A 13,459-nucleotide genomic window follows, 5' to 3' on the forward strand; every position below is an offset into this window, starting at 1 on the left:
AAGACAGTTATTCGTTAAGCATACACAAAAAAAACCTCCCCTCTGACAAGACTCTTGTAGTTTCGAAACATTATTATTCATCGATAAAACTAACTGGTGGTAGGACCTCTTGTGATTCCACGCGGGTAGGTACCACCACCCTGCCTGATTCTGCCGTGAAGCAGCAGTAATGCGTTTCGGTTCGAAGGGTGGGGCAGCCATTGTAACTATACTGAGACTTTCGAACTTATATCTCTTGGTGGGTGGCGCATTTGTTATATGTATACACGTTGTAGATATCTATGGGCTCCAGTAACCACTTAAGATGGGCTGTGAGCTCGTCCACCCATCTAAGCAATACGATAAAAAAAGGAAATCAAAACAACCTTTAAACATTTCATACAATTTATTAGAATTTTGGTACAACATTGTTTTAACACAGAATCGCCTTACGTGACTAGTGGTAAACATTACATTATTTAAAAAAAAAAACAGCCATTTAAAGGGCAAAAGCCTTAAACTAATAAATTAGTAGGCAGCACCAAAACTTTATAAATATAAACGTATCCATATAATATAAAAAGCTATAAAAATGAGTACAACCCTTATTAACGAGATTATCCTGCCTATACAAATTGCACATCTACGATAATCATTAATTTAACGTTAATTTATCTAATACGTAAAAAAAACTGCCTGATTTTAGGATTGAGAGAATCAATCGACACTATTAAAACTATCGAATTTTTTGTACGAATATTTAAAACACAAATAAATACAAATAATTACAAAATTTTATGGCAAATTTATATTTTTGTTATCTTCTGGTGAGCATAGACCACTAAAGAATTGGTGATCTCCAGTATAAAATGCTAATAATTCCTTGTAATGTTTTATTTCAAAGTAGATTTTTAATTAAAATGACAGGAACAGTTAATTTCACAATCCAAATTCGTACAAATACAATAAATTATCAAAGCTATAAAAAACTTATCAGAAATGCATTTAATGTAAGGATAATATTAATAGGAAATTAGGATTTATCAGTCATAAATACTCTTTATTTAAATAACTATATAATGACGGGAAACAAAATCTAAAATCAAATATAATGTTGTTCTTATTATGAGCCATAGTATCCTTAAACTATTATAAATATTAGCATTAATTGTCGTACCAATACAATCATTGTGACGAAGCCTTAAACTTTTCTATATATACTTTCTAAGCATACTACAAACTGACACAAGCGAGGTAACTATTTTGTGCATGTCACTGGCAACACTTAACCTACACATACAGTGTTACCAATTTTTTAAACTATATGCATGTTTTATTCTTATTTAATGGACAATTTTCTTTGACTATCACATTTTAGGAACATGCTGAGCACGGGTCACCAGTGATTTACTTCATAAATATTAGATATCAAGGAGTAGCGGTAGGCAGCGGTTTGGCTCTCGCCTGGCCTGGCATTGCTGACGACGATGAGCGACGGTAGACACTGACCATCAGATGGGCCGTATGCTAGTGTAGTTAGTAGTTAGTGAAGTCGAATACAGAATTAATCTTTCCTTTTACGAAACATAAAAAAAATAATGTAACCCTAAAAATTATGATTTCATCGCAACGATTTTTTCTCAGTTCAGTTTAATTTTAGTCTTTTTTTTCAACATAAACCTCTTTGGATTTAGTATTGCTAGTAATCATTTTATTTTTAAAAGGTGAAACATAAATAAATAAATATAAAAAAGGCACTTTAAAAAATACTAAGAGATTCATTTTAGTCTTGATTTAAACAAGATAATAAATATTTTATATTTTATATTCACACGATATTAAGCGGTTACCGTGGTCCACATTACAGCATGGGTGCTACCGCCTACCTTTAGCCATATTACGCCACGGAAGTTAAGCACCTTTTTTTTAAGGTTATAGTGGTTTTTAAGTATGTGAAAAAATGGGAGCGCTAAAAAATAATTTATTCTCATAGTGGGCAAGTACACAAAATAAGTTTGGGAGCCCCTGATCTAGGGCCTTAGGGAGGTTTTCTTTTTAAATCTTGACTCTTTCAACATCACATAACAATTAAAATTTGTAACGCTACAACAATAAGGCAACTTGGTATTTAATTACAGCACAAAATACTTATTTCAACTAAACTAAATTCCTTACAGAAATGTTACAAAAGCGGCGGCGGAAGACAGAGTGATATTAATCATAGTATTTAGATGGATCTGACCCGAAGTCATTATTATGTCTGTTCCTTTAAACATTTGCACATCGATACAATTCCCGAGAAATAAGAAACGTACTGTGTGTGTGACCGATATCAGAGGCAATAATTCTACTATTCTGGTAGAAAATTTATATTTCGGGCAACACGCAGTGAACACATTAGAAGAATAGCTGACTTCTCCTATCAGACTCGTTAACTGGGGAGGTATCTTAGATTTATATTACGGCTTCGCGAAACATAAAACGACAAGTGATTTTTTTGCAAAAACACATTTAACGAAGATTGGTTTTTTATCCGGTTTCAATTTAATATCTGCTTCATTTACAACTCAATCGTTTCATTCGATTAGCAGCGAGATGAAATTTAGAAATAAGCAAAGCTTACTTAGCACTCGAACTTAATATTACCAAAAAAACATTGATCCGGAGTTCGCATCTTATTCAAAACTTTTCCTTAAGCCGATTCATGCTGGTCACAGCCCATGTTAAAGATGGTACTCCCAAAACTCTAAGACTCTTTCCCTACCAAAAATTCTATATCAAAACTCTCTCCTAGCTTACCTTTAGAACTTTAGACTAACATATCCATGAAATGTAGACGTTTCCCTTCTGATATGTTCGCGAGATCCAACCTTCTGACGTAAGTACATTGACCGATTATTATTTTAAAGTATTTGATGACTTGGACTCTTATTCTGTAACCCAATTTATTATAATAATATTTTTGTATTATGATAATATTACCGATAATTAGGCGGAAGGAATGAAGTAATCTCTTAGCAAAATCGTGGCATAACTCCCCTGAGATCTACTCAAGGGTTTATTAACTCTTGAAGGAATACTCTGGAGCAGTGGTAGGCAAAGTGGAGGTCGCGATCCGTGTGGGTACCGCCAGGAGGATATTGGGGGTTGCCAATTTTTTTAATTTTTCGTTCGATTTAGTAGCTGCCTCCTCCCTCCGATATTATTTTTCGTACCACTGCTCTAAATCCACATTCAATGGTTTGTTTTATGTTCCCACGATTTTGTACTCCACAGATAATAAGCGGCTAATGAATTACCACTATCACATATCCAATAAAGCGGATATCAATAACATATTATCTAACTAAAATTTCCATTTCCGCTTCCTCCCGATTTATTCCTAAGCTGTTTGTGAAGCACTCGCTGCAGTATATCCCAAGAAGAATCAAATTTTTTTTTACAACAAACAACATTATTTTGCTAAATTTCAAAGTCACATATCACTAAGGCAATTTTCCGCTTAATCGTTCTACGTTTCCATCCTGTTGGTACATTGAAGCTACTTACTACCACGAAGAAAAGACTTGTAACGACACGTGCAGCGCGGCGCTAGACGGGGGCGGGCGGGGGGCCGGCTGGGTCCACCGGGGGGCCCGCGGGGTCGGGCGGGGGGCGTGCGGCGGCGGCGCGCTCCCGGAGCTCGGCGAGGTCCTCCTGGTCGCCGTGAGCCGCTAGGTCAAAGTCCGAGCCCGAGAGCGAAGCTATATGGTTCCAGTTTGGCTCGGTAGTGTCGCCTGTGGGACATTGACAACTGCAAGTTAGTAAAATATATAATAGTCCTTTATTTTAAATATTATAATTTACTGATTTAAATCAAACAAAAATACAATAATAGAGTTTACCACAAAATAATGTTCGATATTTATATCAATCTTAATAATGATATTTGAATAAACAAAATTTTATTTACTTTTACAAACTTATTTGAATATGTTTATTTTAATATCAATATGTAGTTTACTTCAATATGTAGTATTTGAATATAATATGTTGTAAATTGCTTTTCTTTTGTCACATACATACCAAAGCCATGTATGTACGTTTGCAACTACAAAGCTTCTACAAAGCTTCAAAAGCTGACTGCGAGTAAAGCTGTTACTACACTTCTTCACATTAATGTTCAATTAAGTATTATTATAATAGCTTTAATGTGTACTTCGTGAAATTACGTCCCGCCATACAACCAGATGCGATAAAAGCCATACTGTGAGTGCCATTTTTTGCGTCGATTCGTTTTATTTTTATATTTTGAAATGCATTTCGGAAGTTACAACAAATAAATCGGTGAACGCATTATTCACTCGTCGATTACGACGAAGAGTTCGACGAGGGCGGTACTTCTTTTTCTTTTTTTTCCGAGCTTGGTTTCATCCCTACTTTGTCCTACCCTCCCTTGTCCGCGCCTAGGGGGCACGCGGGGTTTACGGGATGTTTGTTGACAGTCTGCAAATGCTGGGAGCAGACCGCGGGCCCAAGATAAACAACAAGCAATAAGGCAAGCATGACCAATCGCATTAATATACAGGAAAAGCGTCAGTTTCCATTGGATCGCAGACTTTAACAGCTTACACTACTTGCATTTACAAAAACCCACAATATTTTTTTTTCCTACCTAAGCTGGTAGCCTTATATGGCTATGGCAGCGTATCCGTAACGTGTAGGTGAGCTCTCGGTGCTCAAACCTGGGGGCGTTGCTAACACTAGCCCTAGCAAGAGCCGTGCTTCGTAGAATCTACCACCGGATCGAAAACGTGACCCACTGAGAATATCCCGCGAGAAACTCAGTGGCCTGTGTCTGTGGGTTAGTTCACTCGCCGAGCCCTTCGTCGCAAGCGACGGGTTCGATGAGAACGATAACCGGAACTTGAGGTACCTAAAAGCACCGTTAGTGGATTGGGAGGGTCCGTAAGGTAATAAAACCAACACTGACGTTTATAAAATCTCATGAAAAGTCAACGCGTAAGATTTAAATGTTAAATCGATTCTCTTCAATCCGCATTGCTTGCTTTTACAACCCGTTTTCTGGAAATTTCGCGATCCATGCCACCGCTCCATCGACTATCCGAAATGCATTACAAAATTTTAATGTACTACATCTTAATCTATGTTAGTTGATACCGCAAACTCCAAACACATGCTGTTGTTATAAAGGCCATAAAGGCAGACCTCCGTGTCCTGTCAGTCTGTAATCCGGAGCTCGAGACCTCTCACTGAATCGATTGATATGTACTTCTAAACTAAAACTTCTTAAACAATTCACAATTACTATCGACTTCAAATAGTGCAAAGGTTTCTATATTTATTAATTATTTTATACGCTAATTTAAAGGTGCCTTGTACATATTTGTATTGTAAATATTTTGCTGTACATACAACATTTAAGAATCTTCACAGTGTTCAACCGAATTGGATCATATGCGATAAAATTATGTGGTGCTTATTTGAGAGCGCTTTTAGTGTTTTCGACTTAAAAACTTTTTGAATCAAAACACATTGGAAAGTTATACATACGCTTATAACATTATTATTCTCGCAGTTCACTTGTTAAAAACTGTTATAAATATTGTACGAAGGTATACTGCAAACTGTGTATGTGTTTGTGTCTGTGTGTAACCTAGTGTGAATAGTTTCAAACCCCGGAACAGACAGATAGAACACCGACGTGCCGAATGACAATAAAACACAATTTTCAACTCACTGTAACGTCGACGGCCGCAAACCTGTACTAAACCTAATAAATACTCATTTAGTAATAAGCTAGCCTTAGTATATAAGAAAATCGAAAATTTAATTTGCAAGAATCCAAAAACATCATTTCAAAATCGATTTTATTACACTCGTTATACGTAGCATTCGATTAGTAAACTTGGGAATATAATTGATCTGTCTAATGCCTTCTCATAAGGCATGTTTGGGTCTAAGAACAGAAAAAAAAAATTGTTAAAAAAAATTTCATAATTTTTTTTTTGTAAGTCCACACGAACATCAGATAAACAAAGAGCCAACAAAGAAAACAACATTAAAATCACAAATAAGAAGTGATAAGTTAATTGCATTGTAGGTAAAAACCGCATTATTTTATACAATGACGTCAACGTTCAAGCGCGTGTTACTGGAAAGGGATCTACCATTCGGGACGCGCCTAGTGGTAAGTGGTTACCGGCACTCAAAGACAATGTGAAGAAATTCTCCGGTGGATTTCTTTATATTAACAAAACATACATGGAAAATGTATTATAATAACATACGTACATGAATATTTTGAATTCTTGCAAACATTATACAAAGACTGCGTCAAATGTGTATAATACATTATATCAAGAATTTTATTGTCGAAAGCATATTTCTGATGTCGGAATCGGATGAATTATTTTTATTATTAACGGTAGCCACAAAGTGCCGGGTCAACCTTTTCCGGGACATCAACAAACCCGACCGTTTGGCGATGCTAAATGTTTTTAAAATTTGAGACAAAGTTACAATTAAGTAACGTCTAGTAAATAAGCATCCATAAAATTTCAAAGCTGGCAACCCAAGCCCGCTCTAGCCGTTGGATCTATAGAAAATACGTTAATAAAAATCTCGAATCGTCTTAATAATAATTTAAGGAAGTATTTACTAATATATACAAATTTCCAATGGGAGCAGTCAGAGCGCAGGTCTCAAAGCAGAAGGGCTTGATAGAAAAAAAATTTTTAGAAATTCACATGACAATCTCTATAAATAAAAACCAATGTTTGTATGTATGGTTGTCAGCAATTCGTGGAATTAATTTTGTCCTAACACTTTTAACCTACGACAGATGGCGCCAGTAGTTTTTACTGATTTTTGTTCTTCATACAATTGAAGACATGAGGTGATGAAGGGGATAAGTGCCATTTTTAAGATTATTGAGTTTTTACATTGAATGAAGGTGTTATGTGCCTATAAACCATATTAGAACTTAAAACTCGGGATTTAAAGGCTATTTTTATAAATTGCATGTGATGAAGGAGTTATGTACCAAAAAAAAGGACAAGTAACAAAAGTTTGTTGCCCATTTTTCTCAAAATTAACAAATTGTACCATATCCCCTTCATCCCCTCATATCTTCAAATATACTTTATCGATAATGTATTATGCAATATTACTGTGCAAAGTTTCATCATAATATGATTAATTCTTTAGGAACTTATTGACATACAAACATTATTTTTATTTATATATTTAGGGCCATAAACGTGAATTTCAAACTCAGTTTTACTGGGATATTCTCGTTTACAGGGGATAATTACAAATCTCGTTCCTGACATATCCTTACCGGGGCCCAGGGACATATGCTTATTCCTTCAATGCAGCACGATTGCGATCAAGTACGTGTCTAAACAATAACTTCGGCACTAAAATTTGACTATATAACAAACCCCAAAACATTCACATCAATTTCTGGGCATTCACATGGATTCGTGGCATGCTAAAAATAAACACGCTCCGAATTGAGAACCTCGTTTCTGTTTTATTCAGTCGGTTGAATCTGTCTTCTTTTCACGCCCACGAATAAAAATACTTTAAGTATTAAATACACAAAAACACAGCCTTCATTACGTTTTAAGGTCACCGGCGCGTTAATCAACTCTCAAAAGCGCATGTCGCATTCACTTGAGAATAACATAAAAAAAAAAATTAAAAAAATTAAAAAAAAAACATTACGTGTGACGAAACACAAATGATACACGCTCTCGGCGACGCGCACTGGTTCGACGTTAGCCGAACCGAGAGAAAGCTATGACGTCACAAGCAACAAACTTCACACCGGTGATCAATAAAACGTTTGTTAATGAAACCAAAAGAAAACAAAAGAACGCCAGTTTTTTTTAATTACCAAAAATATTGAAAAAAAAATGACTAGTCTTGTCTGTCGATCGTAGCGATCATAGCGGTCATCTATTAATCAAATTTAAAAATAGAATGCAAAACGAAAACGAATTTTTGGTCACGAGATTACCTTAATTCGTTTCAACAATAGCCTCTCTCATTAAAGGTCATTTTCGTCACACTTTTCTCTTTGTGTTTTTTTTTTTTTCATTTTAAACACTGTCCGTAACTTTATCAAGAATATCGGAAAACTTTACTTTCTCTTAGAACTGAGTTTCAGTATAATTTGGAATTTAGAACGTGTCAAGTGACATCCTCTTAAAACTGAGTTTCAGTATAACTTCGAATTTAAAACGTGCCAAATGAAATTCTCTTAAAACTGAGTTTCAGTATAATTTCGAATTTAGAACGTGCCAAGTGACATTCTCTTCTTCTTCTTTATTTTTTTGGCTCCAGCACGGTTCGTGCATTAGCCAGAGATTCTCTTAGAACTGAGTTTCAGTATAATTTCGAATTTAGAACGCGCCAAATAACATATGTTTAGATTAAGTTTTGGTAATTAAAAAGTATCGGCATATATATATAGAGAAGAAGCACCGCGTGCGTACCGTGGCCGCGCGCCACGCCGGCGCCGCACCTTGCGAGTCGCGCCCGGCCTGCGAGCGCGCGCGAGTCTCCTCCAGGATGTACGAGTTGATGACGTAGGCCTCGCGCCGGATGCGGTCCCGGAGCTCGCCCGACATATCCGGGATCGCCCACTTCACTATTATCGTTCCGAGGGCCACTACGTTCTGCAAAGAAACGAACAGAAATATAAAGATTTATATTTCAATAGAAAGATTAAAATAAAGAATTAGATTAAATTAGACTAAATTAAAAGAATTAGAGAAAAAGAAGTAGAATTAGAATAAAGATTTAGATTTTTATTTTATTAATGACAGCGAGGAATCTTAAATTAGTCATTATTTCTGTCATTAATATTGTCAGTACGTTGGTCACGGCTAAGCATGATCACAGTTGTAGCCTACAGTAAAAATATTATATATAAATTAAAAAATGCTTACTACGAATTCTTCGTAGATACTTGTAACCTTGTGCGCTAATACAGACCCACTGGCAACCTCAATGTTTTTAAGATAAAATTAATCACAATAACACTAATAGTATTGCTTTAAAATAACTACTATTCTTTGTGGGTACACACTCTCAAGTATGTCAACTTGACGTCGATAATTATCAAACACGCTATAATTGCGAATCACAGAAAACAGAAAATAATTATTTTTTTACCCTTGTATCCCTGGCCGGTCAAAGTAATAAAATTATTTTATTGCCATAGATTCTAAATATTAGATTTTAAGATTACGTTGTGAAGTTATTGAAAATTATGTTTTTTTTAAATCCTACCTAAGCTGATAGCCTTGAGAGGCTATATCAACGTCGCCTTAACTAGTAGGTGAGCTCACTGGGCTCCAACCTGATGACGTTGCTAACACTGACCCTAGCAAGAGCAGTGCTTCACAGAATCTACCACCGGATCGGAAACGCGACCCACTGAGAAGATCCGGCGAGAAACTCAGTGGGCTGTGTTTGAGGGTAAAATTATGTAAAAACATTATATTAAGTGTCGCATATGGTTATCATAGTATTACACAGCATTTCTCAACGCACTGTACATAAGATCGGCGCATCCCAATGTAACCTCATGTCTATTGAGACATTTCACTGGAATGCATTAGAACCAACCTCAAAGACGACGACGAAGGCGAGTCTGGCTCCGATGATGTGCCAGTACCAGGTGCTGTGCGCGTAGTCTTTGCCGTTCTTGTAGTCCCAGTAGCCGGGGAAACTACAAACGAACAAAATTTCATGTTTAAATAAATATATGTTACGCTTAGAACTGTATGTAAATAAATAAATAAATAATTATTAAATTAATTTAATATAATAAATAATAAAATAAAATAATTAAATTAATTAAAATAAATTATTAAACAATGTGATGGTGTAGCACTGTGACACTCCTGCAATACAAGCTACTACCAGTAAACAACTGATTGCAGTAAGCTGATGTAAATATGAGAAGGCCGTGGTTTGTTGTCGGCGAAATACGGTAGTAGCCTTACGATTCACAAGAGGTCCTACCACCAGTACATACCAATAGAACCATAATAATGTTCAAATTTTAAAATTTCAATTAATTATAGTCGCATTTCGACTACTGCAGGACCTCTAGTTTTCGTAAAAAGGGGGTACAAAGTTTTTGCTTAACGTATTAATATCTAGCTTAGTTAGTCGAGACCTGCACATGGTCCCCCCGTACGTGGAGTTGAGCGGCGGGTGCTCGAGCACGGTGATGTTGAAGTCGGCCAGCGTGTTGTTGACGTACTGCTCCAGCGAGCCGTGCGTGAACGCGTACACCAGCCGCGGGATGAACTCCGACGTGAACGCTATTATGAAGCCCTGGAAACGAGACTGCTGTTAAGATATCTTGTGAATCCGCGCGGGCAGGTACAGCCCGCCTATTTCTGCCGTGAAGCAGTAATGCGTTTCGGTTTGAAGGGTGGGGCAGCCGTTGTAACTATACTGAGACCTTAGAACTTATATCTAAAGGTGGGTGGCGGCCTTTGTGCTCCGGATGTCTGTGGGCTCCAGTAACCGCTTAACACCAAGTGGGCTGTAAGCTCGTCCATTCATCAAAGCAATAAAAAAAATACTCGTTCACGTGTGCTTAAGATCACCGCTGCGAGTGGAGTTAAAATCCAATTTTATGTATCAATATTTGTGTTCGAGTTCAGCTTTCTGGCAATTATGGTATAGAGGACGCGTTTTGTAAATGAAATTCATGAATATCACCATCACGATCACTGCCAGTGGATAGTAAATAAAACAAGAAAATAACATTTTCTAAGCAGTTGTTACACTCGATTTATAGTAGTATATATTATATACAGTTGTATTGTGTAATTGATGTGCCAGTCTTATTAGGCAATTTCAATTCTGTGAGACATGAGGGTTAGTGCTTGTTCATATTCACAGTAGAGCGTGGGGGAGGGTGCGGTGGCGGACGCGCTGTCGTTCGCAGCCACGAAATATCACACATGCGACTTATTCTTAAATTGTTCATATTAGGACGCTGGGCACACCTCACCCCCGCAGTTTTGATGAAAATTTTAATTTATTATTATTATTGAAGTGAAAACTTCTTTAGAATCGTTGTGATTTCAAACCGGATGCAACGGAAAAAACGACAGGTAAGAGACACAAATAAAAAAATGTGTAGGATGAAGCCAGCAAAGAATGAGACAGAAATATACATACTATTTAATACAGCGCCATCTGTGAGATTTTTTAATACTAACGTGTGTATGAAAGCTCTTGTAGTGAATTTTAATTTAGGATTATACGTGAAATTAAAATATCAATTCACAGAGGGCGCTACCTTACAATTATTTACTAATGACAAAACTTTACATATACTTAAGACGTTTAGGATAATTGTATTTTAATTTTGGAAGGTTTCACTTCTACCACGTGTGAATTGCACACATTTTGTTTTTTGCTTTTATTTTATTCCGACATTGTATATGATTCTGGTATACTATATGAAATATTAATGAATGTAAAATAAAATAAAACATAAAGTGTTGAGGAACGAGTCGTCTCACGTTGGTGATGACGCTGAGCTTGCCGATGGAGTCGAGGATGCGGTACCAGACGCCGATGTCGGTGACGCGCTGCGGCACGGGGCGGCGGAAGCACGTGAGGAACTTGCGCGCGTCCAGCCGCATCTCCAGCACGTTGTTGATCAGCGCGAACAGCGGCGCCAGCGGGAACGCCGCCACGAAGATCGTCACGAACCCGTACTGCAGGACTGGGAACACGACGCTTGTGCAATCATTCTAAATATTCAAATTTACTGGTCGTAGGACCTCTTGTGGGTCCGCGCGGGTAGGTACCACCACCCTGCCTATTTCTGCCGTGAAGCAATAATGCGTTTCGGTTTGAAGGGTGGGGATAGCCATTGTAACTATTCTGAGACCTTAGAACTTATATCTCAAGAGGTGAGTGGCGCATTTACGTGGTAGATGTCTATGGGCTCCAGTAACCACTTAACACCAAGTGGGCTGCAAGCTCGTCCACCCATTAAAGCAATAAAAAAAATTGGATTATGAAACATTTGAATATGTGAAATATTATGTATTTTGTTCTTGACTGTTAATTTCAGACTGTATCTCCTTTGTGATTTTTTAGGAGGTTTGTGACTTCTGTCGCTAAATTACGAAATACTATTAAATTATCTTAGGTTTTTCAATGTGAAAGTAATGTTGTACATAATATTGCACGTCTTGTAGCTGTTGAGTCCCGTTCAGAAGTGAAGGTGTTTGTGTATTTTATGCGTCGCGGAGTTAGCACAGTTCCGCCGGTAGCCGCCCCCTCCCTCGCCGCGGCATTACCGACTTTACAAAGGAGGAGTTGATGCGTAAACATATTTTAACTTAGTATAAGTAATTTATTACTATCATTGGGCAGGGTATTTTATAAAATCTTATATCTGTTAAAAAATAAAAAAAACGATTGCACTCACTCATTTCCAAATATTCAGGAAACAGTCCCATGTTCGGGAAGTCGACCAACTTAAAGTCTTTAACCCACTGAAGCGGACTTTTTAACCTAAAAATATATTATTCAGCATCAGCTCATAGAGACATCAGACGGCTAATTTTGATATTGTTCTATTTTAAAAGAAATTCATTTTCTTCTGTATTGTGCTGAGAAGTTTGAAAGCTCGCGTCACCATCGTGTCTAACCGAGCAGTGACCGTTTCCACCTGAAGAGTAAGGTGGTCTTTATTACAACACAAGATACTTTGACTTAGTGTACAATCAAGTCTATGGGCTCTAGACAGCATTCGTCACCTGTGTGCTTAGAGCGAGAATTTTAACGTTCTCGATAGCGTAAAAGTTAACTCAAATTTGTATGCAGTTAGAGCGTTTGCCTACGTTTGCCGCTAGGGGCGCTGTTCCAACTTCATACAAATTTTAGTTAACTTTTACGCTATCGAGAACGTTAAAAAACTCGCATTAAGGATAAAGGCCAGTCATTCATGTAGTTAACAACAGGTTACTTGATTTTGGTCACTCGTGAAATTGAAAGCATAGTGGTGCGCCGCCAGACTCGTGATGCAGTAGATGAGGTAGGGACCAGATCCAGGATGAGAGAGACAGACAGCTCACGGCACCAGTGCCACCAGCCGTTGGAGAAGGCAAGGTATATCTTAATAGACCTCATCACGCTAAGCGAAATGTGAGGTATCTCTCAACTTCGGTGATGCATACAGTGGCAGAAGGCACCATCTTTCAATAATCACAACAGTTTATATCATCGACCTTTAGTGATGATCCTCAAAGATATCATTAAGTACATACTGTCTCTTCCTGCCGATGGTCCTGATGATGTTCCACCAGGAGAGCAGGTACGGCATCATCATCTCCACGATCGTGTTGATGAACTGCTTCCCGACCATTATGATGGCCAGCTGGATGGAGAGCTCTAGAAGACAGCCTCCGGGAGCGCACTGAAC

The 13,459-nt window shown here is 37.5% G+C and overlaps 1 protein-coding gene across 1 annotated transcript in view; it reads right to left on the bottom strand.

Annotated features, from left to right (window-relative positions):
- Positions 1-366: 366 nt before the first annotated feature.
- The window catches only part of LOC114249972 (anoctamin-4), a 43,331-nt gene continuing 30,238 nt past the window's right edge, over positions 367-13,459 (bottom strand). The window contains 7 exon segments of the mRNA XM_028183701.2: positions 367-3,755; positions 8,513-8,666; positions 9,622-9,724; positions 10,178-10,338; positions 11,544-11,749; positions 12,464-12,549; positions 13,305-13,453. Coding sequence (XP_028039502.2) covers positions 3,571-3,755; positions 8,513-8,666; positions 9,622-9,724; positions 10,178-10,338; positions 11,544-11,749; positions 12,464-12,549; positions 13,305-13,453 — 1,044 coding nt within the window. The 3' untranslated portion in view covers positions 367-3,570.

The sequence above is a fragment of the Bombyx mandarina genome, chromosome 15 (genome assembly GCF_030267445.1).
Source record: "Bombyx mandarina strain Sakado chromosome 15, ASM3026744v2".
Taxonomy (NCBI): Eukaryota; Metazoa; Arthropoda; class Insecta; order Lepidoptera; family Bombycidae; genus Bombyx; species Bombyx mandarina.